This window comes from Lissotriton helveticus, chromosome 9 (assembly GCF_964261635.1).
Source record: "Lissotriton helveticus chromosome 9, aLisHel1.1, whole genome shotgun sequence".
Lineage (NCBI taxonomy): Eukaryota > Metazoa > Chordata > Amphibia > Caudata > Salamandridae > Lissotriton > Lissotriton helveticus.
Genome location: NC_136070.1, coordinates 355,427,663 through 355,452,862, shown reverse-complemented (window position 1 = coordinate 355,452,862; position 25,200 = coordinate 355,427,663). Strand labels below are relative to the sequence as shown.

The 25,200-nt window shown below is 43.7% G+C and overlaps 1 protein-coding gene across 1 annotated transcript in view; it reads right to left on the bottom strand.

The window, feature by feature from the left end:
• Positions 1-25,200, bottom strand: part of CCDC197 (coiled-coil domain containing 197) — a 263,835-nt gene that overhangs the window by 33,265 nt on the left and 205,370 nt on the right. The window contains exon 7 of the mRNA XM_078662296.1: positions 8,296-8,406. Coding sequence (XP_078518422.1) covers positions 8,296-8,406 — 111 coding nt within the window. The remainder of the gene's footprint in view (positions 1-8,295; positions 8,407-25,200) is intronic.

The following is a 25,200-nucleotide window of genomic DNA, read 5'->3' as shown; positions in this document are numbered from 1 at the left end:
AACAGTCCAGTCTGAACTACAAAAGCCATGTCCTTCCCAGAACGGAAACAAGCATCCGAGGACCGGCCCGGTTTCGAGGTAACACCTCTCTTCAGCCCGGCTAGCTTGATTCCAGTGGTGTGGAGTGCCTGGGACTCACGTCTGAGCATCCCCAGTACACTTAGAGCGGTAACTGCAAACACAACAATGATGGACAGAATGTGGATCAATGTCACACATTCACCCCAGTCCAAAGATCTGGGCCCAAATCCATCGTTTTTCCACTCCACACCACCCTGGGTTAGACAATGGCGATATGCAAATCAGCGCTGACCCTGTGCCCCATGGGAACAGTCCAGTCCGAACTACAAAAGCCATGTCCTTCCCAGAGCGGAAACAAGCATCCGAGGACCGGCCCGGTTTCGAGGTAACACCTCTCTTCAGCCCGGCTAGCTTGATTCCAGTGGTGTGGAGTGCCTGGGACTCACGTCTGAGCATCCCCAGTACACTTAGAGCGGTAACTGCAAACACAACAATGATGGACAGAATGTGGATCAATGTCACACATTCACCCCAGTCCAAAGATCTGGGCCCAAATCCATCGTTTTTCCACTCCACACCACCCTGGGTTAGACAATGGCGATATGCAAATCAGCGCTGACCCTGTGCCCCATGGGAACAGTCCAGTCCGAACTACAAAAGCCATGTCCTTCCCAGAACGGAAACAAGCATCCGAGGACCGGCCCGGTTTCGAGGTAACACCTCTCTTCAGCCCGGCTAGCTTGATTCCAGTGGTGTGGAGTGCCTGGGACTCACGTCTGAGCATCCCCAGTACACTTAGAGCGGTAACTGCAAACACAACAATGATGGACAGAATGTGGATCAATGTCACACATTCACCCCAGTCCAAAGATCTGGGCCCAAATCCATCGTTTTTCCACTCCACACCACCCTGGGTTAGACAATGGCGATATGCAAATCAGCGCTGACCCTGTGCCCCATGGGAACAGTCCAGTCCGAACTACAAAAGCCATGTCCTTCCCAGAACGGAAACAAGCATCCGAGGACCGGCCCGGTTTCGAGGTAACACCTCTCTTCAGCCCGGCTAGCTTGATTCCAGTGGTGTGGAGTGCCTGGGACTCACGTCTGAGCATCCCCAGTACACTTAGAGCGGTAACTGCAAACACAACAATGATGGACAGAATGTGGATCAATGTCACACATTCACCCCAGTCCAAAGATCTGGGCCCAAATCCATCGTTTTTCCACTCCACACTACCCTGGGTTAGACAATGGCGATATGCAAATCAGCGCTGACCCTGTGCCCCATGGGAACAGTCCAGTCTGAACTACAAAAGCCATGTCCTTCCCAGATCTTTGGACTGGGGTGAATGTGTGACATTGATCCACATTCTGTCCATCACTGTTGTGTTTGCAATTACCGCTTCTAACCAGTGAGCCACACTTCTCCACAATATACATACATAGAAGGGCTTTTTGTCAGCTCGCTTCATCTATTGTCCATTGAATTTTTAATAATAGCATACATACATACTATACTATGCACTTTGGTTACCTAGTTAGATGGTGATTCATTCTCTTTCTCCTTTTTAGGCCTCACACCTGGCAACATAGCGCCGTCGCCAGCAAGATCTATTGTTGCTGACTTGCCTCGGAAGGGAGACAGGAGATGGACACGTGCAGGGGCGAATGGAGCTCGTGAAAGCGCACGTACAGACACACGGTGTACACATCTCCTGTCCCCCTTCCGTCCACACAAGCCAGCTGTATGTAGTAACTGCGCCAACAAACACACACACACACACGCATCAGCCGCCCCCAGCCAGTGCACACGTACTCGTCTCCCTCAACAACAAACATGGCGCATGGCGTGCTTTCGCTTTTCCTCCCTCCGCCTTCTCTATGTCTTCTCTCCTACTGGCCCTGCAGCGTTGTTACTGGTAAAATGAGGCCCAAGATGCATATCCTGTGGCTCCTCTGGGCTCTCGGCTAGGCCGGCATGTACTCCTAGGAAGACCCACTGGTCATCTTGAACTCCGACTCGGCCCGCTCTCACCTGCTGAACTGCAGCTGCGCCTGCTTCACCGAGTTCTACGCGCCACCACTGGGCACGAGTCGCAGGCCACGCCGATGTGCACGCTCACGGCGTGCCTACAGCACGCGAATGGCACTCTTTCACTTTCCCTGGTTTTGAGTACTGTGCCCATGCCTCTTCCTGTTATATAAGAGGCCATCTTCATTCTACAATTAGAAAGGGTGCGAAGCAGCACAGGGCGTCTAACTAGAGGGTGTTGTGCAGCGCAGGGAACGTGGCGTCTAATGAGACAGTGCAGGGGGGAAGCGCAGAAACAGGGCGTGTAATGGGAGGATGCAGAGCAGCTCATATATCCACTCATGACAGGGTGGAGAGTAGCGCAGGGTACTGCTCGCACAATCGCACACAACCTTCCCCGTTAAAACAAGCAATTTTTTTTAACTCTTGGAATTCTCTTTTATTAATCCGTATCCATCTGTTTTCTACTGCTTGCTGTAGCTCATGGCCTAGTAGTTTTTTTTTTAAATTTTTATTTATTTATTAATTTATTTATTTTTTGTTTGTAGGAGATGTTTTCTGCTTGGGCATCACCTAGCGGCCGGCGTGTTTCCACTCCAATGTGCATTGTTTCCTAATGTGACCCTTCCTGGGTGTCTGGCAAGCATCCGCTGCTGTCTGGGAGGGGGGCTCAGAGTGAGGGAGGGGTAGACAGTCCTACACAGGGTGACCTGACGTCCCCGATTACCCCAGACAGTCCCGGTTTTGAGAGGACTGTCCCGGTGTCCCGACGCTTTCCCTAAGTTTCAACAAATGTCTTGGTTTTGGGACAAAGAAAAAGTCATCCTGCAAAGCAGAAATGAAACTTTTACTATCATTTCAAGAGAGGCCTCTAAAGTAATTTGATTTATCATCTTTTACTTTCCGGGAGCATGTGGGGAGGTCAGATGCCTGCTCGCAGCAGAGGAAAGACAGAGTAGGGAAGGGGTGTGGGGAGTTTGAGGGTGGAGGGTCCTGCCACAGCTTTTATAAAACAAGCATTTGCAATGCAATAGGTCTCGCATTTCCGCAAGTTTGGGCTATTGACATTGCAAATAACAATGCCTTTATTTTTGTTTACGTTTTTAAAATATGAATAAAAGGCACTATTAATAACAATGCCAATATCTTAAACTCGCATAAATGCGAGACCGATTGCATTGCAAATGCTTGTTAAAGATGCTGCTAAACAGTTTTAGGTTGAATTTTAACATTCAAACTGACTGTTATCTCAATGCACCGTTAGGTGATGAATTATTATTGTCTCCTTTGCAAATAATAGTAAACACAACACAACAATAATGAAAAAAGCATAACACAATGCTTTTTATGTAAAAGTTATACAAATATATTTACCACATCATCGAATGCTTTTACATTTTTTTAAATTAAATTTCTATTTTACCATCTCACTAGCTTGCCAAAGTTGGACATATTGGTTTAACAATACTTCTTATTTGTTAGTGGTCTCCTTATGAGGTGGAAAATGGCTGAAGTTGGTGGAACAGTATCTTGCAAAGGCAAAAGCTTTTGGGAGTACATTGTCATTTCTTATTTAATACTAGCTTAGCCGTCGCGCATTGCTGCGATCTCCGAAGAAAGGAAATTCAAAGAAACTCGTTATGATAACATTCAATTTACATTGTGTCATTTTTATTGAAACTTATTCATTTTAATATGGAAAATATTTCAAAGTATCATTTTAATTCTATTTATTTATTCGAGTGCTTGTGGACACACGTTTTTTTTTTTTTTTCCGTTTGGTGCGTACATCAGTATTTGAAAGAATATGAGGGCCCTGGGGGGGGGGGGGGGCGATATTTAAAACAATTTTATGCCAGAAACCTTCGCGAAAGTGTACTCAACAACTTCCCAAAGTTTCCTGGCGATCGGATGAATGCTGTTTTAATTCTATTTATTTATTCAAGTGCTTGTGGATACACGATTTTTTGTTTTGTCGTCTTGTGCGTACATCAGTATTCGAAAGATTATGAGGGCCCTGGGGGGCCCATCTTTAAAAAAATGTTATGCCAGAAACCTTTGCGGGAGTGTACTCAACAACTTCCCAAAGTTTCATGGCGATCGGATGAATGGTGTTTTAATTCTATTTATTTATTCGAGTGCTTGTGGATACACAATTTGTTGTTTTTCCGTCTGGTGCGTACATCAGTATTCGAAAGATTATGTGGGCCCTGGGGGGCCAATATTTAAAAAAAATTAATGCCAGAAACCTTGGCGGGAGTGTACTCAACAACTTCCCAAAGTTTCATGGCGATAGGATGAATGGTGTAGTAATGCATAAAGGACAAACAGACAGACAGACAGACAGACAGACAGACATACTTTCGTTTTTATATATATATAGATGACTGTTGTGACAGTGACCTTGCATATTTCATACTTCATTTTCTAGTCGCGCTGCCACTTTGGCCACAGGCGCTATTGCAGCTTGTTATTTGGGGGTATTAGACAGGAACTTACTTGCACAATAATCATTGTAAAAGCACCCGCATTTTGCGGGATTTAGCCAGACTTCTGGGGCAATTGGAAACTGACCGCAGCGTCCCGCCCACCATCTTGGGTGAGAGTTACATGGATCGGCCCGTTTTCAGGAGCCACCTTTTCGCGGGTCTAGAGGATTATCCTCATAGGACTCCCGCGCGGCCTATTACAGCAGTATATTAGAGGATGGGTGTGCAAGCGCGCAGCGTAGGCGCGCAGCGGGCGTGGCGGTGGCGCGCCGGAGGTGCACCTGAGGTAAGCCCGTTTGCGCCCGTTCGCGTCCCGGCCGCGTCTCGGCCGCGTCTAGCGCTAGCCAGGCTGCTCACCTTGTGTATTCCAGAGATGAGCTTTGCTCGTTAAGCGGCACGTCTAACTCGGCCAAGCACTCCGATACAACCTTATCTCCTGCGAGGGCCCTTTCTTGTGGCTTATTGAATGTCCGCTCTCTCTGCAAACATCATGCTGAGATTGCCCTTCTCATAGAGACATCAAAGTTGGATGTACTCTTTTTGACTGAAACCTGGACTAGAGCGGACAGTGGGGTAGAGCTTGGTTGGGCATGTCCCCCGGGCTATTTGATTAAACATAATCCGTGTGTGACTGGGAGAGGTGGCGGAGTTGGATTTATTTTTAGGGAAACCCTCGCATTTTCGCAGTTGGAAATCAAAGGGGTTAGTGGTTTTGAACTCCTAGGGTTTTCCTTAAAAGGCCAGAGTGGTGTGTTGGCTGCTGGGCTACTTTGTTATAGACCGCCCAGTAGTGCCATGCCCCCCTCTCAGGAATTGATAGACCTTATATACGATTTGTCTAATTCACATGCTAGGTTCTTCGTGTTGGGTGATTTTAATCTCTGGCCAAATGGTCCACATGACCTCGCTTATTGTGAACTCTGCCAGGCGTGCAGTAATGTACAGCTTATGCAACTGGTGCTCCCTTCTACCCATGAAAAAGGTCATACCCTGGATCTGGTCTTTACTGATGACTCGCTGGTCTCGATTAAGGAGATAGCAGGCCAATGCTGGACGGACCATGCGCTGATTTACTTTTCTATCCTTTTGCCAGTGGGCTCGATGAATAATAGCGGTACTGACGAACCTAAGTTCAGTTGGCAATGGTCACGGATCCTGAAGTGTTCTAGTTTGCCTACGCTTCTTCCTGGGGCCTTTATCTTGGGGGAAAGTGCGGAGGATAGTTATTCCACTCCGAAATTCTCTGTACTTGCACCTACCTTTTGGAACTCCCTCCCCCTCCCTCTCAGATCCTCCCCTTCCTACACAGAATTTCGTAAAGCCCTTAAGACTTTTTTGTTTCAGCAAGCTTTTAGCCGATAGCCCCCGATATCTTCCTCAGTTCCGAAATCCTACAGCGCCAAGAAACTGCCTTGTGAATGTGCGCTTTACAAATTGCCAAAAATTCAAATTCAAATTCAAATTCAAATTCAAAATTCAAATTCAAATTCAAATTCACTCTTTGTCAGCAGATTCTGGAGTCTTTAGACAAGGTTGCTCCTTTACGTAAGGTTAAAGCTAAACCATCGCGGGCTACTCCTTGGTTCTCCAGTGATCTCTTACAGCAAAAGCTTTTCTGTAAACAGGCAGAGAGAGCCTGGAGAAGGCACTACTTGGAACCTGATAAACTGCTTTACAAGCAGTCTCTGCAGGAATATAAAAGGCAGATCAGGAATGCCAAGGCAAAGTATCTGTCCAACCCTATCTGCGCCTCGAACACTATCCCGGCGTCTCAGGAGCTATGTAATTCCTTGGCCTCTGTTTTTGAGGAAAAAATCAGGAATATTCTGACGGGACTTTCGACCTCCAGTTTGATTTCTTCCTCACCTCATTCTTCATCCGACCTGGTTCAGGTTTTGACCCCTGATGCTGTCAGGGAGAAGACAAAGCAGCCTCAGCTGTCTTGTCTTCCTCTACCTTCCTTGGAGGATTTTTGCCTGCTAGCCAACAGTCTTTCTTCCGGTTCACCTCTTGACCCTTTACCACACAAGTTCTGGAAGGTGATCCAGGCGGAGCTGTTCCCCCCGCTTCATTCCATCTGCTGCCAGTCTCTTGCCACAGCCACGGTTCCTGACAGTTGGAAGCTTGCAGTGGTTTCACCTCTGCTAAAAAAAGCTACCTTGGACCCCTTGTGCCGGGCGAACTATCGGCCTATTTCGCTTCTACCGTTCTCTGTAAAAATCCTAGAGAAATTGGTCACAAGAGTCCTGTCTAGCTTCCTTGAAACCAACGCCTGTCTGGACGTGGCCCAATTTGGGTTTAGACCGGCCCATGGCACTGAGTCCGCATTGGTCACCGTTTTGGACACCCTTCGTTCGCGTGTCGACATGGGTAGAGCAGCATTTTTGGTGCTGCTCGACATGTCGGCCGCGTTCGACACGGTTGACCATGCGGTACTGATACATAGGCTGCGGGAAGCGGGGGTGTCTGGCCAAGCCTTGGACTGGTTAATTTCCTTTCTTGATAACAGACAACAAGCCGTGGCTTTACCACCCTTTCGGTCAGCTGTCAGAAAGGTGAACCAGGGTGTGCCCCAGGGCTCGGCAATAAGTCCAATCCTATTCAACCTATATCTTCGTCCTTTGATTTGTTTAATTAAGTCATTCGGCATATCAGTCATCAATTATGCCGATGACACACAACTTATTTTTTCTTTCGAAGGCGAGGATGCGGTTTCTAAGGATACTTTCCACCGGTGTATGACCTCTACTGCGGACTGGTTGCGACAGAACTCGCTCCAGTTCAATGGTGCCAAAACTGAGGTTCTTCACTGTTCTTTGGATCGGCTGCCTCGTCCTCTACCAGAAGAGTTCTGGCCCACTTCTATTCCTGGTATTGTGACGGCCGCCGACGCTGCACGCAATCTTGGGGTCCTATTTGGCCCTAGTCTTCAGTTAGATGCATTTGTCAACAAAACCGCTGCGACATGCATGCTACTGCTCCGGACTTTATGAAAAATTCTTCCGTTTCTCCCCCGGGCAGCTAGGATTAAAATAGTGCGTAGTATCATTCTCAGTAGGTTAGACTACTGTAACGCACTGCTTCTAGGGTCTCCTAACATCTTGATCCTGAAGCTGCAGCGGGTTCAGAACATGGCGGCTAAGCTGGCCCTCTCCCGCCCACGCTCTGCCTCTTCATCTCTTGCACTTTTTGATCTTCATTGGTTGCCGGTGCAGCAACGGATCTGTTTTAAAGCGTCCTGCCTTGTTTTTAGAGCTTTGCACGGTCAAGGGCCAGTGATGTTGCAGGATCTATTTTCTTGGTACTCCACTGCCAGAGCTCTTAGGTCTTCGTCGGCCTTCTTGGCGACTGTTCCAAGGTTTAAAAGGGTGAGGATGGGTGGCCGCTCGTTCAGCTTTGCGGCTGCCAAACTTTGGAATTCCTTACCGCTACCGTTAAGGAGTAGGCAAAATTTGTTGTCCTTTAAAAAGGACCTTAAAAGTCATCTTTTCCCAAGGGGGGCGTAGGGTGGATACATACTGGTAGTGTTGTTTTGGGTCATAGCGCCAGGATACCCTTTGGGTGACAGCCACGCTTAATAAGTATGCCAATACAATACAATGCCAATACAATTTCTCACGGACAGGAGCACACATGTATTATACCCAACCTGCATTTATGGTTATATTACATCTCCTGTCCTTTATAGCGACAAAGATCTCTAAGTTTAAGTTACACTAAAAAAACATTTAGCATGCAAATTTACTACCTTACCAGGTATGTGAAGTGGTCTTTGCTTAAGCTGATCTTCAGTTCCTGTTCTCTGTTTTTATCCTGCAGTTTTTCATATGTGGTTTGAAGTCGGGAAAGTTCACTGTCCAGCATCTGTAGGTAAATGAGAAAAAGGGGTAATCAACAATGACTTTCATTTACATCTTTTGATGCTTTTGCTAACAATGCTAGCAACAAGGAAATATTGGATACCAAGGGCTTTTGTAGGCATGTGCTGGAATTGTAGTAACTCAATAATACATTAACAGGGAGAACAAACCTCAAAACTAAACTGTACACTGGTATCTATGATAGAGGGGGATATCGTTGCTCAGTCGCTGAGGCTCCCTACAGACTACACTGTATCAGTCTTTTTTTTAATGCATGAACTAAGCCCAAGCAGGGATGGCAGAGCTCTGTACAAGCAATGTACAGCAAATGTTGATGATATTTATCCAGCTAATTCAAGCTCTGTATTCACTTGAAGTCACTGGTATTCACTTGAAGTCGCTGGTATGCACCTGGTCACAGAAATAAAGGTGGTTTCTTACAACTTTAAAAAGAAGAGATTTATTTAAATTAAAATATTTTCTATAAAAATATTTAGAAACATATGAATTCGCATAATTTTGGAGAATGTGAATGCGCTAGTATATGTAATAAAATAATACATATTTGATTAAGTGATTACAATTTGCTCGAAAGATTGGTCGATCCGTGATCCACATCTTTAAATAAAATCTATTACTCTGCCAGAACCTCCTGCATCATTGATGTAGTCCCTACTGTCCAACGAGGATATCCAGGCCCTTACATATGAGAAGCAAATAAGTCAGAGTGCAGCTGGAAGTCATATGGCATCAGACTACGGTGATGTGAGATAAAGAGGGAAACTTGCTGGGCCTGCTGCATTTGGTCTAAACTGAAGAACCGAATTTATAATCACCTCTGATGATCAGAATAAGTAGCAAATCATTCAATATATTGTATCTTCCATGCAAAAAGAAATGGTGCTGTGGTTGGTTTTTCATTTTGAAGCTTTCCCACATGAGGAGTAGCCCTTCCAGAGACCAAGGTTTCCTGGTGAGGATAGAAGGGGGATCGGAGCACACTGCTTCACCTTCCAGCTAGTTCACCCCTTAGCATTATGGTAACTGCAGTTCACTTTGAATGCTTGCTTGATTTTTTTAGGAAGTGTTTCACCAAGGTTAGTGCAGGTTAGTGTTGTGAATCTCTTGACACATGTGTTTCATGATATTATCCTTCATCAGTAGAGATTTTTTTAAAACAAATTCATCTGGAGTTGCTGAGAAAAGCTTCCGCAATCCTCTCAGGTCTCTAGCGCACAAGTGCATCTCATCCCCCTTCTTTTTCCTGATGAGGATGCTTGGGTGGGGCATGAGCCCAGGGTGCTGGTCCCTTTTCCTATTAACAAACGCTGGATTCCCAAATTAGAAATGCCAAAAATGGTCCATGTTGAAGTATGAACCAGAGAAGGGCATGAATAAGGAACTCTTGTGGGTTGATTCAGCGAGAGACAAGGGCCAAGTAGGCTAATCAAAGATTATTTTAAAAGGAAATCCCACTGGTATTGTAAAGGTTGGTGGAGCGAGTAGACTCCCGTAAATGAAATATCCCTGTCAAGGTGCTTTCTCACGCAAACGAGCTCCAGTGCGGCCGTGTACGAGAGTTCCTTTTTCAAATTTGTTTTCGGAACTGAATCATCAGGACTTCAACCCGAGTGTCTGAGATTGGTCCACATCGAGGGCTTTCAAACTCAACCTGGTCTAGAGCCCGGCCGGGTCAGAAGTATCACCGGCTAAGCGACCTTTTGTTTCTTTGCTTTGAATCACACAGCCCTGATGAGTCGCTTATCACTGCGACGAAACACGTGTCGGCGAGCCACAAAAGACATTAAATGAAGATACCTCTCTTAATAACATTGTAGTTTCTCCGACAACTATAATCTAAGTTTATTTATGTCTAACAGGACATGTTTATTGTGTATTACTCTATTGTTGTGTGCAGTTGGTACTTTGCTTGTGTTCTGTCAACGTACTGTTCTCTGAACAGCACGCCTTTGAGGGGTTATAGGGCTTATCCCCTCTCCAACTATCACCACCACCCATTTACTAGACCTATTGAACTCATGTGTTAAATACTAGCTGAGCGCCCTAACATTCCCCCTATTTAAAAAAAACCTGTTCTTATAGCCATCCAGAGAAGGGCATGAGACCTGAGCTCCTGTGTTGATCTGCTTCACTACCACCACTTCTGGACCACACATATCAGAATGTCATCTTCGCACATATAGTGAACCATGTGTGATGCATTTTCATGGTCTGGGTTATGGACTCACATCACTTTTGAAGGGGATCAGTGTGTGAGCTGAAGCCACAGAGGGTTATTTCAGAAAGGTAAGATCCAGGATAGACTTACCGTCTGCAGTTTGTCAAAAAAAGTATGTACCAGGATATGAAATTTTCATTGATAACTATGTGTGTTGTCCAACCTTTGTGCAGAATATGGCTGATGAGAGTACTGAAAGCCTTTTAGAGATATAGCAGAATTATAGCGCTGCCAGCCTTGATCAAGGGTGACTTGCAGTTACTTTCTGATGATCAACAATGCTGTTTCTCTCCTTTGTTGAAGCCAGAGCCCCGAATATGTTTAACCAGTGACAGGTTGCTGGTTTCTAGATGTGGTGTGCCTTATTTAATCCCTACCATTTTCAGTGCCTTTTATGGTGCAGGGAAAGCCACAGATATGGCAGTAGAAGGAAAGGGTTTCTTAATGCAAATCTGTTTTTTTAGGAGAGGCATAATGATGACATGTTTGAGTTTGTGAGGTACATTGTCTGACGACAACAAAGCAATTTGTCAAGTTGAAAATGATGGGGGACAAAAAGAGAAGGCATTGGAGATGTCAGTTTGTTGCAATATATTCTTGAAAGATGACAGAATTGAGATTACATGTGACGGAGTAATATTTCTGGGTCTATTATGTCTGGGCCAGAGGGTGTGTGGAAATACCAAGGGTCTTCTTGTGTCTCAGGTTTCACTGCTTAAAAGCTTTAAAGTTTCAATTGGGTATTAGGATGTGTGGCATACTGGCATACTGCAAGAACCATGGCAACCTCCATGTAAAATGACTGCTTGTTCTATCATGACTAGGAGATCTGCTCAATCATGCACTCTGAAGTTTCTCCATTGTGAAAGTAGACATATTTGGCGGCTGACTCTGCACTAGTTTGCAAACAGTAGTTGAGGCTTGCACAGTTGCAATAAGGTTTGATCTACTGAAAGACTTTTTCAATGTAGTCAGAAGCCATCACAGTATTTAAGAGATTTTGTGAGCCATGTCATTTTCTATGCTGCAACTGTATTGCATCAGGATTCTTGTCTTTTAGATGCTGGATGTATTTAGCAACCAAAAGACCACCCCTCCCGAGCATTTGACAGACATACAGTGACTTCTGCAATGGAAGGTGACCCAATTTCTGCCATATAATTTTGCAAATAGTGGTCCGCTCTCTTATGGTGGTACTTTATCTTTGTCATTTATTTGATGTATAACAAATATCTGGTCTCCTGGTCTTGACATCAGAGAATCTTTGCTTTGGTGAGATCTTCAACCAATATATGTTTCTGTTATCCAAAATTATGGAATGATTTATGATTTATGTCAATAAACTCCAGGCATTGGAAAGTGCTATCCACATCTGACTATCCACTCATAATCGATGACTGTGACATGTGGGAAGATCTGGTCTCTGACCCACTCATTACAGATTACAGTTCAAATATTCCATTGTATGGCATTTCTTTTCGACATATGACTGCAGAGCACATTACTAATACAATGCATATACGACTGGGTTCCACAAAGAACATTATCATGACATATATTTACACTAGGAACTCCCAACTGATGGCAACTAACTTAAGACCTCTATGACCATGTTAGATATGCTCCAAAACTTTAAGCCTGTAGTCAGTGATCAGAGATCATTTAGTCCCCAGACAACACCAAAGAAAACTGAAAAGAACACTGTAGCAGAACTTGCTTGCTGCACAACTTAACAAGGTACTATACATTTCCTGAAAACGTTAATGCCTTGTGTGACTCTAAGAACAAAGTCGACAACAACACTTGGAAGGTAGCCCCTAACGAATGTAGAATTCCCACTGAAAATGCAAAGGAAAACTACTGCTCTGTATCTTTTACCACAGTAGACAATTGTAATCTTAATTTTGAGTCTTTGAGAAAATATATGTTCTTTTTTAGTTTAACATTTCTACGTGACACACATGTTATAGTTCCAACTCAAATTAAGATCTAACCCATGCCACATCAAACACGTCAAATATATTACCTCCACAATACTCCCTCCCTGAACTAGCATCTCCCCTCTCTGGTGTCAAAGTGTCAGCAGCCAATATAAATACGTTTTATCAAAGCCAGTAGATTTAGGTTGTATGTGATAACACATGAAAACACATGTATGCAGAGAAGATGTTTCCATGCTATGGTACATCAAGCCAGAACTACTGACTTTGCCAATCCTTGGTAGTGGTGGTGGTGTTAGTGGTGTAGGTGGAGTTATATTAGTGGTGGTGGTGGTATTGGTAACATTTGTGATGTTTGTGGTGTCATTGGAGATATAGCTGGAGGTATTAGTGTTGATAGTATTGCTATTGTGATGGTGTAATTGGTGGTGCAATAGTGTGGTACTGGCGGTGGTGGTACTGTTGGTGTTATTGGTGGTGGTCATATTCGCACTATAGGTGGCTATATGGGTGTTTGACAGTGGCGATATTGGTATTAGTAGTATTTGTGGTGTTATTGTTTATGGGTGATAAAACGCAGCTTAAATCTGGATCCTCTGGCAACCTGTAAACAATGTAGGGCCCTCAGGCAAGGGAGATTTGGGCTTGTGGCTTTACATGAAGGAGTAGTCTAGCAGCAGAGTTCTGAATCCGTTGTAGTCTTTTCATAGTTGATAAAGATGATTCATGGTAGAGGCCAATGGTGTAATCAAATTTAGACAGTACAAGAGAAATAGTAACCTGGACCTTGTGTGGAAATCCCATGTGAGGGAAGATGCGTTGTAGAGTTTTTATAGTAATGAAGCTTGATTTTGCTAATTTGCCCACTTGGGCATTCATTGATAGCTTGAGACCATGGTAATTCCAAGGTTTTTTTCCTTAGATACTTTAGGAGGTGGCCCAAATCAACAGGCCAGGAGGCGAGTGGGTCATACGTTTTCCCATTGCCATATAGGAGTATTTCCATTTTGGAAGCATTACATTTGAGATGGCTCCATGTCATCCACTGATCAACAGCTCTGAGGCAACTGAAAATGTGTGAGTTTCTAATGTCTTTGGGGCTTTACAGTTTAAGCAGTATCTGTGTGTCATCTGCATAGATATAGCATGTGAGCTGAAATTCATTGATCACTGCTGGTAATGACTTCATGTAGATATTGAAAAGCATGGGAGAGACGATAGAGCCTTGAGGGACCCCTGCTTTGTGATGTACGGGTTGGATGAGAAAGGTGGAGAAGGATGACAATTGTTCTGTTTTGAATGTAGGATGTGATCCAATCGAGAGCAGTCCCATCTATGCTGGCTTCGTAGAGTCTTTGTATTAGAGTGTCATGGTCAACTGTGTCAAAGGCAGCTGAGAGGTCCGAGAGAAGTAGTTCAGCAACCCAGTTCCGGTCTACTGTTTTTTTAGGTCATCCCAGAAGGCGATGAAGACAGAATACGATCCTCTTCTTTGACGGAATCGGTTTTGGAAGTCAGAAAGTATGGAGTTATCTTCAATGAATTGTGACATCTGGGCAAATGCTGCTCTTTCTGTCAGTTTCCCCAGGAAAGGTCGATTTATAATCTGTCTGTATTTGCAGGGTCAAGCGGGTCCAGGTTAGTTTTATTTAATAATGGGCATATGTATCCCTTTTAAGGTCTTGTTGAAGGATTCCTGTAGTTAAGGAATTATTGATGATTCTTCCCACTGGTGTGGCAGCAGAGGTATTTAGAACAATGCTCTTGAATATTTGTGGTGGACAAGTGACAGAAGGGCTGCTGTCAGGCCTGCTTGCTTTGACCAGATCCATAATTTCACTTTGTGATATTTGTTTGAAGGAATGCAGCGGCTGGGATATTTGGAGATATGTTGCAGGTGGTGGTTTTCCTTTGTATTGGTGGAGGTGGTGTATTGGTGGTGATAATGGTGATGGTAGTACTGGTGGTGGCATTGGTTATGGTTGTATTGGTGATATATTTGGTATATTTGGCAGTAGTGATATTGGCGGTATGGGTGATATTGGTCATAGTATTGGTACTGCTGGTGGTATTAGTGCTGTTAGTAGTTGTATAGCTGGTGGTGAAATTGGTGATGGTGTTATTGGTGCTGTGTTGGTAGTGGTATTAATGTTAGTATTTGCAGTACTGGTAAGTCCCTGGTAAAGCAGTTTACCATATACCCAGGGGCCGTACTTCAAATGTTAGGAGTGGATCTGCAGCACTAATTTTGCCACCCACACAAATAGCCTTTGAAACCTGTCTCAGGCCTGCCACTGCAGGGCCTCTGTGTGCAGTTTACTGCCACCTCGACTTTGCTTTTAAAACTACTCTTGCAGGGTGCTGTGTAAGTAAAAGTTAGGACATGTAACTTTATGTTTTGCATGTCCTGGTGGCCTATAAATCAAATGATATTAGTGGGCCTACAGCACTGGTTATGCTACCCACATGAGTAGCCTTTTAACCATGTCTCAGGCCTGCCATTCAAGAGTCTGGAAGTGCAGTTTTAAAATGCCATGTCCATCTGGAAAGTGTACCCACTTGCCAGGCCCAAACCCCTGAGGGTGGTCCATGGTAGCAGCATGGGCAGGGTGCAGTGTAGGTAACAGGTAGGACATATACTGGTGTGTTTTACATGTACTGATGGAGAAATTCTATTGCAAGGACCAGCTCTCTGAAAAATTTTCATTGGAGCGGCCTTGAAACATTTTACAAGTGTAACTTTCAATTGAGAAGAGTTGGAGATTTGGAGTTTGGGCTTTCTGAGCTCAGAATTTAAAAACAGGAAAGGTGGTTTCTAAATTGTGTATTTGAAAATGCCACTTGCCTCTGCTTGCCTGTGGAATCAACTTCTGGTTTAGACTGACAACTGTGTTGTTTGTGCATTCACTCTAGACCGTCACACAAAGGGAGCGGAGTTGTGCTCTGCATATCCTGATTGCCCATCACCAGACTGATGGGTGTTTCTGAACTAGAGTGGCGGGAGTAGTTTTCACTGACACCTGAATAGGGCTGTGCCTGGCCTCTAACAATGCTGTTTCTACCCCCTTGTAGTGTGGTAGTAGCAAAGACAAGGTAAGGCAGGATCTGTGCACTACAAAGACTATCGTTTGAAGTACACCCACTTCAAAGGGCAAAAGGGGTATAAGTATTGGGCCTATAACCTCCTATTTTTTGAATACTTATAGATCAAGAAGAGACCTGGAGTGCTGTCAGGAGGAGTACTGCTCCTTTGCTGTGTTGCTTTGCTGGGTTGGCCTGCAGTGGCTGCTTGTTCCTTGGAGAGGACAAAAACTAGACTTTGCTGTTTTGCATCTTGCTTGAGAAGATTCTCCAAGGGCTTGTGTGTGCTTGCCTCCTGTTATGAAGGCTCAGGACCATCAAAGACTTCACCTGTAGCATCCCTGAACTCCACTGCTGGGAGTTCTGACTTGCCAAGTGGTGACAATTCCAGTTCTGGGCCCTTGGAGGTGGTTCTGCAGCTTCAACACTTGAAAATCCACACATCATCTTTCCAGTGCCATTTTTCCCGCTGCAAGTTTGTCATGCAGTTGAAAAACCAACGCTTCACCACGGTGTGGGTGACACATCGCCTGTTCGCGGCCCGAAGAGCAGCCGGAACCTGAGTCCAGAGTCCCATCTCTCTGACGTCCGCGACCCCCGCTCCGACTCTGAAAGAATCGACACGTCACCCGTCTGTGGCTGGAAGAATTGATGCAGCACCTGTTTTGCCGCTGCCACTGCGACCCCAATGCATTCGATTTCCACGCATCGCATCTGTATGGCAAGTTTCCAATGCATTGCCCCCCAGAAAGGAGTCACCTTTGGAAATCGACGCAACGCTTCTCCTTGCAGTAAGGGATCAACGCAACACTTCTCTGCGTGCAGAAGAATGGAAGCCTCCATTTCCACTCAAGATCCAATGCATCACTTTTTCTGACGCTTTCCTACTTTGTAGCTGTTTTACGTCTTAGATTTTGATGCATCAGAGGTACTTTGTGCTACAATTAATGTGTCCATAGAATTCTATGGACGGAATTGCTTAAACCTTTTAAAAGTGACATTTTGAGTTATGTATGTTGAATATTTGTTGTTTTGGTCTTGTTTGGTTTAGATAAAGATTATTTATTTTTCAAACTTGTGTGGTGTCCATTTGTAGGGTTTTCTCTGTGTTACTGTGTGTTTATGTACAAATGATTTACACATTGCCTCTAAGATCAGCCTGACTGCTCATGCCAAGCTACCAAGGTGATAAGCAGGGGTTATCTTAGCTGTGTCATCCCCTTATCCTGACTAGAAGGAAGGGTCCCTACTTAGACCGGGTGCAAGCCACTGCCAACTAGAGACCCCCATTTCTAACAAGTAGCTTTTTCATGTTTGACATGTTTGGAATGTTAATGATAAACCCTCCTTACTGGTGAAGTTGGGTTTAACATTATTGTTTTAGAATTGCACCTTTTAGTAAGTGGACATTTCTCTGTACTTACTGGCCTTTGTGCCTGACGACCTGTCTCCAATACACATCTTGGCCGGGTGACAGCTACACTTTGTGCATTCCCTTTAGATAGCCACAAACACAGGAAGGCGAGGCTCATCTGCATTCTGAGCACTCGTCTGCATTCATCTGAATTCTGATGGGTCTTCTTGTGCAGGAAGGAATGGGAGGGGATAACACCTATACTTCAATGGGTAGTGTCCTGTCCACACACAAAGCACTGATTTACCCTCCACAGGTAGCGTGGCAGACAGGACTTGGTTGAAAGGGATACTTTTGCACTTCAGAGAGTTCCTTTGAAGTCACCCCTACATCAAAGGCACTTTTGGGTATAAGTACTGGGTCTCTGACATCCTAAAATCAGACACTTCTGGATCTTGAACTGAACCTCTCTCATAAGGACCACTGGGACGCTTAAAGGACTCAACTTGAATGCTTTTCTGGAAGAACTTTTATTCTGCTTGTTGCCCTGCTGTTTGCTTCTCCCTGACTCTGCTGGAAGGAGATCCGGACTTAGCCTACCTTCCAAGTTGAATCCAAGGGCTTGCTGGATTGCCTCCTGTTTTCTGAAGTGTCAGGGACCCAAAAGACTCCCTGCAATACTTCTGGTCCTGATGGACTCTGCCTTATATGAGTCCTACCATTGCCTGAGGGCCCCCCTCCAAGTTCTGGGTTCTGCCGCTATTTTCTAAAAAAATAATTATGCATCGCCCTAACGTGCATGAGAAATTCCGCCGCATTGCCCTTCAAGGCCAACGCAGAGGCTGCTCGACAACATCAGATCCAAAGCCTGCTCGAGACCCCCTTTGCGTGGATCAAAGACAACTCAGTAGGCTCTCGGCATCAACACTTGCTCCAGCCAGGGTATTTCTTCAGCAAGACCAGTCTGGTTCCTGTAGTCGGCCTGCCATCGATCGTGGTCGGCCTGAACTTTGTATTTACCCTGGCCTAACATGACCTGAAGCAACCTTTTAGCGCTATTGACTTTTAAGCACTGTTTTACATCTAATCTTTAAAAATTCATATCTCGACTTCTATTGAGTCGATTTTTTCTTGTTGGTCTTATTTTGCACAGATAGATATTCTCTACTTGTCTAAACCTGTCTGGAGGCTTTTTGTGGTGTATTAATTTTATTACTGTGTGTGTGTGTGTTGCACAAATACTTTACACATTGCCGCTTTAGATAAACCTGACCGCTCTATGCCAAGCTACCAGAGGGTGAGCACAGGCTTTCTTTTAATGCATATATAGCTTGACCTCACTAGAGTGGTGGTTTTCTGCCTGGCCTGAGTGCATGACTCAGCCAACCAGGAATCCCATTCTTTTAACAATTGGTGATTGTGTAGTATATGTGATGGTGTACATACAATTATTGGCGGTATTGGTGGTAATGTGATATTGGCAGTTAAGGTATTAGTGGTGGTAATGTAAAATTGGTAGTATCGGTAGTAGTATCTGTATTGTCTTGGTGGCATTGATAGGAGCTGTGATGTATTACTGGTGAAAATATTGGTGGTGGTGGTATGGGTGATGGTAGTAATGGTATTTGTTACTCCCGAAGTGTACGTTGGAGAAAAGCTCATCTTTAATCAGATGATGCTTTAGAAGTGATAAATGATGGGGTGAGGCATTAAGCCTTCCAGGTTATTTTAAAGGAAAACATTGCTGTTTTATTTCTGTGACCTGAAAGACCCATGCTTAGTTTGCTACAGATACAGAATCATTAGGACTAAAATTAAAGCTCCCTTGCAATCGGGAATGTTCAATACACACCTGTGTTTGTTTCTATGTGGAAGACACACAACTAATTGCAGGACTTTAAAGAAGTTTAATTATAGTCCTCTTTTCTTTTGTCATAGACATAAGTGCAGGACTACATGGCTATCTGTATAGCAAGGGAATCGTAATATTAGTCCGGCTTATGTTCTGCTTGTTTCTATTCTGATCAAATAAACATGTATTAACATGTCTACCTCTCCGACGCCTCCTTTATTTATCACATGGGGATGGCCTGATACCAAGATGATCATCCTGTGAGATACAAAAACAATTAGGAGGCTATATCAAGCGCACAGCCATCTGCAGTAAAACGACATTGTACATACAATGCATGGCATTATTTACAGAAGTGAATGTGACAAAACATTTCATAATTCATTGTATCTTTTTATGTAAAATAGCCACTCATGCACTGTAATGCGAATTCATGATAAGAGGCAGACTGATACACTAAACAGTGAAAGCTTGAAGGTGAGTTGGAAATATATTCAAGGTTGATCTAAGATGTGAATAACAATGCCTCAAGGTAGTGGTTGAAAGAGGCTAATCCAAATAAGCCAATGGTTTGAAGGGCTGATGTAAATTCCTTCTCTATATATTGTAAGCAATTGGTTTGTGTTAGAAATGGGGGTCTCTAGTTGGCAGTGGCTTGTACCCTGTCCAAGTAGGGACCCTTATTTTAGTTAGGGTAAGGGGATTACACACCCAAGATAACCCCTGCTCACCCCCTTGGTAACTTGGCACGAGCAGTCAGGCTTATATCAGATGCAATTGGTAAAGCATTTGTATAAAACATACACAGTAACACTGTGAAAACACTACAAATGGACACCACACCAATTTAGTAAAGTAGCCAATCTTTATCTAAATAAAACAAGACCATAATGACAAAAAATCCAATATACAAAAGTATAGGTATCACTTTCAGAAGGTTCAAACAGATCCGTTCATAGAAAACTGTGGATGTCTCACTTTTCTGTGCAAAGTACCCGGGCTGTATCAAAATCAAAAGATGGAAACAGGCGCAGGGGAGATGAGGCACCAAAAACACAGCGATGCGTTGATTCCTTACTCTCAGTGCAGGTGAAACATTGATTCCCTTCTGCGAGGGGAGGTGATGGTTGGATTTTGGAAACCCAGGCTTGGTTCCTTGCTGCTGGGCTACGTTGATGCAGACTTCGCGCACAGGTGGGATGCATGAAAAATCCAGGCGGGCTGGGTTTGGTGCGGCAGCGTCTAAACAGGCGCTGCGTCGATTCTCCCAGCCAAGAGCCGGTGATGTATTGAATCTTCAGCTGCACAGCAGGGCCTGCGTCAGAGTTAGAGTTGCTGCCTTGGACGTCTTAGACATGGTGCTCGGGACTCGGGGTCCAGCGATGTTGGAGCTGCAATGCAGGCTCTGAATTGATTCTTTGGTTGCCCCATGGAACTGTGTTGGTTTATCGATCACACAGAAAAACAGGCGCTGAAGACTATTGCATGGATTTTTTTCTTTTCTAGCAGCAGAAGCCATCACCAGGGGTCCAGACCTGGAATTGGCACCACTTAGGAGGACAGAATACCCTGCAAAGGAGTTCAGGGGCTGCAGATGAAGTCTTTGATGGCCCTGAGAATTCTTAACAGGGGACAAGCACACACAAGTCCTTGGAGAACTTGGCATGCAGGATATTGAAAACAAAGCCAGTCCTTTCACTCTCCAACTTAGAAACAGCAAGAAGTAGGCCAGCACAACATAGCAACAAGCAGAGTAGCAGTTCTCCTCCTACAGCTTCTCCAGCTCTTTTTCTTGGCAGAATCTCCTCTTAGTCCAGAAGTGTTCTAAAGTTATGGTGTCACAGCTCTGGTACTTATACCAGTTTCTGCCTTTGAAGTAGCCTAACTTCAAAGGAATGTCTTTGTAGTGTAGAAGGCCCTGCCTTACCCTGACCTGGCTCCAGACACACTACAGGGGGGAGGAGAAAGTGTTGTGAGAGGACAGGAACAGCCCTATTAAGGTGTATTCTAGCTTAAGAAAGCCCATCAGTTTGGTGATGGGCTATCAGGAAATGCAGAGCACACCACAGCTCCCTTTGTGTGACTGTCTACAGTGAATGCACAAACAACCCAACTGTGAGTCTATACCAGACGTTGATTCCACAGACAGGCAGACACTGAAAGGTAAAGCAAGAAAATGCCCACTTTCTAAACATTCATTTTCAAACATACAATTTAAAAACCACCTTCACTAAAAGATGTATTTTTAAATTCTGAGTTCAATGAGCCGAAACTCCAAGTCTCTATAGCTTCCCCTCTCTTCTATTATCTTCTTCCATAGTTACAGTTATGAGATGTTACAAGACAGCTCTAATGATAACCTATACAAGAGATAGTCCATGCAATAGTGAAAAACAGAATTAGCATTATTTCGCTTTCAGGACTAGTAAAACACACCTGTACATGCCCTACCTTTCACATACACTGCACCCTGCCCATGGGGCAACCTTGGGCCTAGCTTAGTGGTGCCTTATATGTAGATGTAGTAAAAGGGAAGGTTTGGGCCTAGCAGTATAAAACTGCACTCACTGACACCGCAGTGGCAGGCCTGAGACAAGTTTGCAGGGCTATGCATGTGGGTGGCACAATCAGAGCTGCAGACTCACTAGTAGTATAGGGATTACAGGTCCTGGGCACACACAGTGCACTTTACTTAACAGCACATCTAATATGTCAATCATGGGTAACCAATCATAATCACAATTTACATAGGCAGTACATGCATGTTAGCACTGATCAGCAGTGGTAAAGTACCTGGAGTTCTGAAACCAGCAAAATCAAAATGCATCACGCTGTCAAAGACAGTAGGTTTGAAGCAAAAAAGACAGGGGAAAAACACACTAAATATGCCAGGTCGAACGGTCTGGTTGACATCTAAACTACCAACCCGTTTCCTATTCAGGAATGTACTGTACATTCTAGCTCCCTTTGTGTCAGTGCATGTGATGGAGCAAGGTTTCACATATACAGAAACTTGCTTGTACTCAGCCCTCTCTAAATAACCTGTAATATATTAACCAACATGTTTTGTTTACTAACATCTGCACTACACGACATTTCTAGTATCTAGGTGAAGCTTACCTATGTGCTTTTACTAATATTAACTCGAGTGAATTAAAATGGCAGCCGAAAACGCGGGAAACCTTCTGCGCATGAGTCTGTCACATCTACGTGGCATGACGTACCGCTCTGCTTTGGTGGGAAATCTTTGGTTCTGCGCACTAGTGCCAGAAATGGTTGCTTTAAATTTCACATGCTAATGCTTATGCTGCTTCTTGTACTAAGCTTGTTTGTTCTGCTTAACTATTAATGCACAAGTTAAGATAAAGTAATGGGGTTAGAGTAGAGATCAGTGGTATACAGTGCATTCATTTATTTTTGTATTCTGATATGTTTCTTTTTGACTTTGCTGATAGCTCGTACTTTGGGCCTAAACTGTCACATCCTCCATCTTGGACGAGGCTGCGCACGCGCACTCTGACTTTGAAATTGCTGAAGCATTGGCATTGTACCTCAGACAAGAAGCATCTTACCCACAATGTCTATGAGAAAATGTCCTTCTGACCTCTGGAGGAACTGAAATTATATAAATTGTATCAAACTTGTTAAACAGTATTGTTGGGCGGAATAAAATCATGGGAAAGTAAATTGTGGGTGGGGATTCAATCAATATGAATCGAACTGAAATTACATCATCTTAGTATGGTGTGATGACCTCTCCTTGTCTTTCTAACCAATCACTGAAGGGGAACACATAGATTTGCAACATCTAGGGGTGGTACATTGCCCTCAAAATAGTATAACTAAGGTAGTTTTAGATAGAGAAATTGTCTGACTTGTCCAAATAGCTGACCTGTCACTGACCCAACGCATCCTATAGGAGATCGAGAACAGAGGTGCTGGCAGATTACCCAATCGATTACCCAATCGGGGTACTAATTGGCTTTCATAGAGAGAGGGGTGTGACGCTGGCGTTGCACTTAGCTGAGGTCACCTGTCCTGATCTGCATATGTCTTGTCCCGTGGGCACCTGATTGGTCGGGAGCCTGGTCCTGATCTCTTTGCCCCAGCCCGTGACCAGGATTGGTCATTGCACCATTCTAGGTAAATATAATCCATGTGGTATGTCTTTGTGCTATTTCCCTTTCTCACCCATCCCAGGTACCAATGTCTAAAGGTGTTACTGTGATATCTTACAGACTTTATCTCCTACTGGTTATATTCTTGTTTGTAATACTTATGGTCACGAGATTGTGGCCTTTATTAATTTGACTCAGAAAATCTCTCATAGATAAAGGTTTTAAAACTTTCTCCGAGTCTGTGGTTATTACAGAAAACGTAAATGTGTTTAAATACTACCTGTTTATTCTAACTCTCTGATTCACATGACTTATAGTAAGGTGACACGGATTGTTAAGCCATGATTTACAGTTATAGGTCCTAATTCGAACCTCTGGGCAAACTGATAAAGTGACTAAATTTAGTAATTGGTTAGGTAGGACTGTTAGTTCAAAGTGTGAATGTTGTATGGGCCCCAGGTGAGTATGGTAAACTGAGCAAGTAGGTCCCTGCGCGCTCTATCACATGAATTCCTCGCGACCAAAGCACTTAGGGTCCAGAGGTCCTGAAGCTCTCATGTGTGCACCACTTGGATGAATAATACACTAAACCCACAACAACTATTGTGTTACTACCCTTTCACCATACATCCCCATGTGAAGGTGGTTGTGGAGAGTGTGAGCCCTTCTCAAGCAACAGCTGTAATGCCCATCAGGGTGAACCACAAAAATCCACTAAATTAACCTGGGCTTAACCCTCAAAAGCAGTCATGCTTAACTTAAAGGCAATGTGTAAAGTATTTATGTAGCACACAAACATCAGCAAAGTGAAAACACAACAAATCCCATACTAATTTAGAAAAATATAACAAAATGTAATAAATTATTTTACACCAAAAGGACAAACATTCTATTAGTAGAACCATAAAGGTTTAGGTAAAAATAGTATATAAATTTTTTTAAACTTTTCCCGAGTCTGTGGTTATTACAGAAAACGTAAATGTGTTGAAATACTACCTGTTTATTCTAACTCTCTGATTCACAGGACTTATAGTAATGTGACAAGGATCGGTAAGTCATGATTAAAGGTATAGGTCTTAAATCGAACCTCTGGGCGAACTGATAGAGTGACTACATTTAGTAATTGGTTAGGCAGGACTGCTAGTTCAAAGTGTGAATGTTGTATGGGCCCCAGGCGAGGATGGTAAACTGAGCTAGTAGGTCCCTGCGCGCTCTATCAGTATACTTTTCTTGGTAGCAGAGCTATGGTTAGGGATTAGTTAAAAATAGGTAGTTAATTGTGTATTGACTATTGATTATTGATTGTTTATTGATTTATGTGCTAACCAAAACTGCTTGTGTTGTTAAATGTTGTCTGGAATATCCCGGGATAAAGAAAGCAGTTGTTAAATAGAAGCCACACTGCAGTGAGGTTACTTGCCTTGAGGAATAGGTGTGTAAAGTTAGGTAAAACTTAAAGCACTAGTTAGGGTTTATTTTTCCTAAATCCGAGAGTGATTGGTAGCAAGGAGTTCCCTGATGAAACTTTGGTCTTATATCACCTAGAAAATGTAATTCTGAAGGAGTAGCAGGTTCTTTTTGCTCAAGTGAAGAGTGAACGGAAGGTTGTTTTACTCACAGTGCATGGAGAGTAGATGGAATTAGGTTTACTCGTTGTGAAAGAAATTGTCTTTCCTTTTTAGTCAAACAGGCACAGTAGCGAATGTTTTTATGTTGTTAATTAATGAAATGTAAAGAAATTGAATTGTCGTATTACCTTGCAAAGGAGGGCGTCAGTTGCGGGTGCTGCACTGACGTCATAGAGAGCCGCGCTGGGATTGGTAGAAAGAACGGGTGTGTAGCCGTGAGAAAATTGTAAAGGAGGGGTGAGTGCAGAGAGTGAGATTCTCGTCACAGAAAAGCCTCAAAATCATTGGTTAACGCTGATTGTAAGTCTAAACCGCATTGGTGCAAAGTAAACAAACTGAATTAATTGAAATTATTGACTTCTCGTACAAATTTAAAAAGCGGTATATGTGGCATTTAGATCCAGCAATTATAGGAAACCGTCCTGATAGAAAATATTTAGGATTCGCGAGAGAACAACAAATTAGAGGACGACCTTATATCATGTACGGAGAAAAGAGAAAGATGTCACTTTTCAAAAGATTAAAGAATTATTTCAAAAAATACAAAGTTATTAAAACTAGAGAAGGATTATTATTCCACCAATAT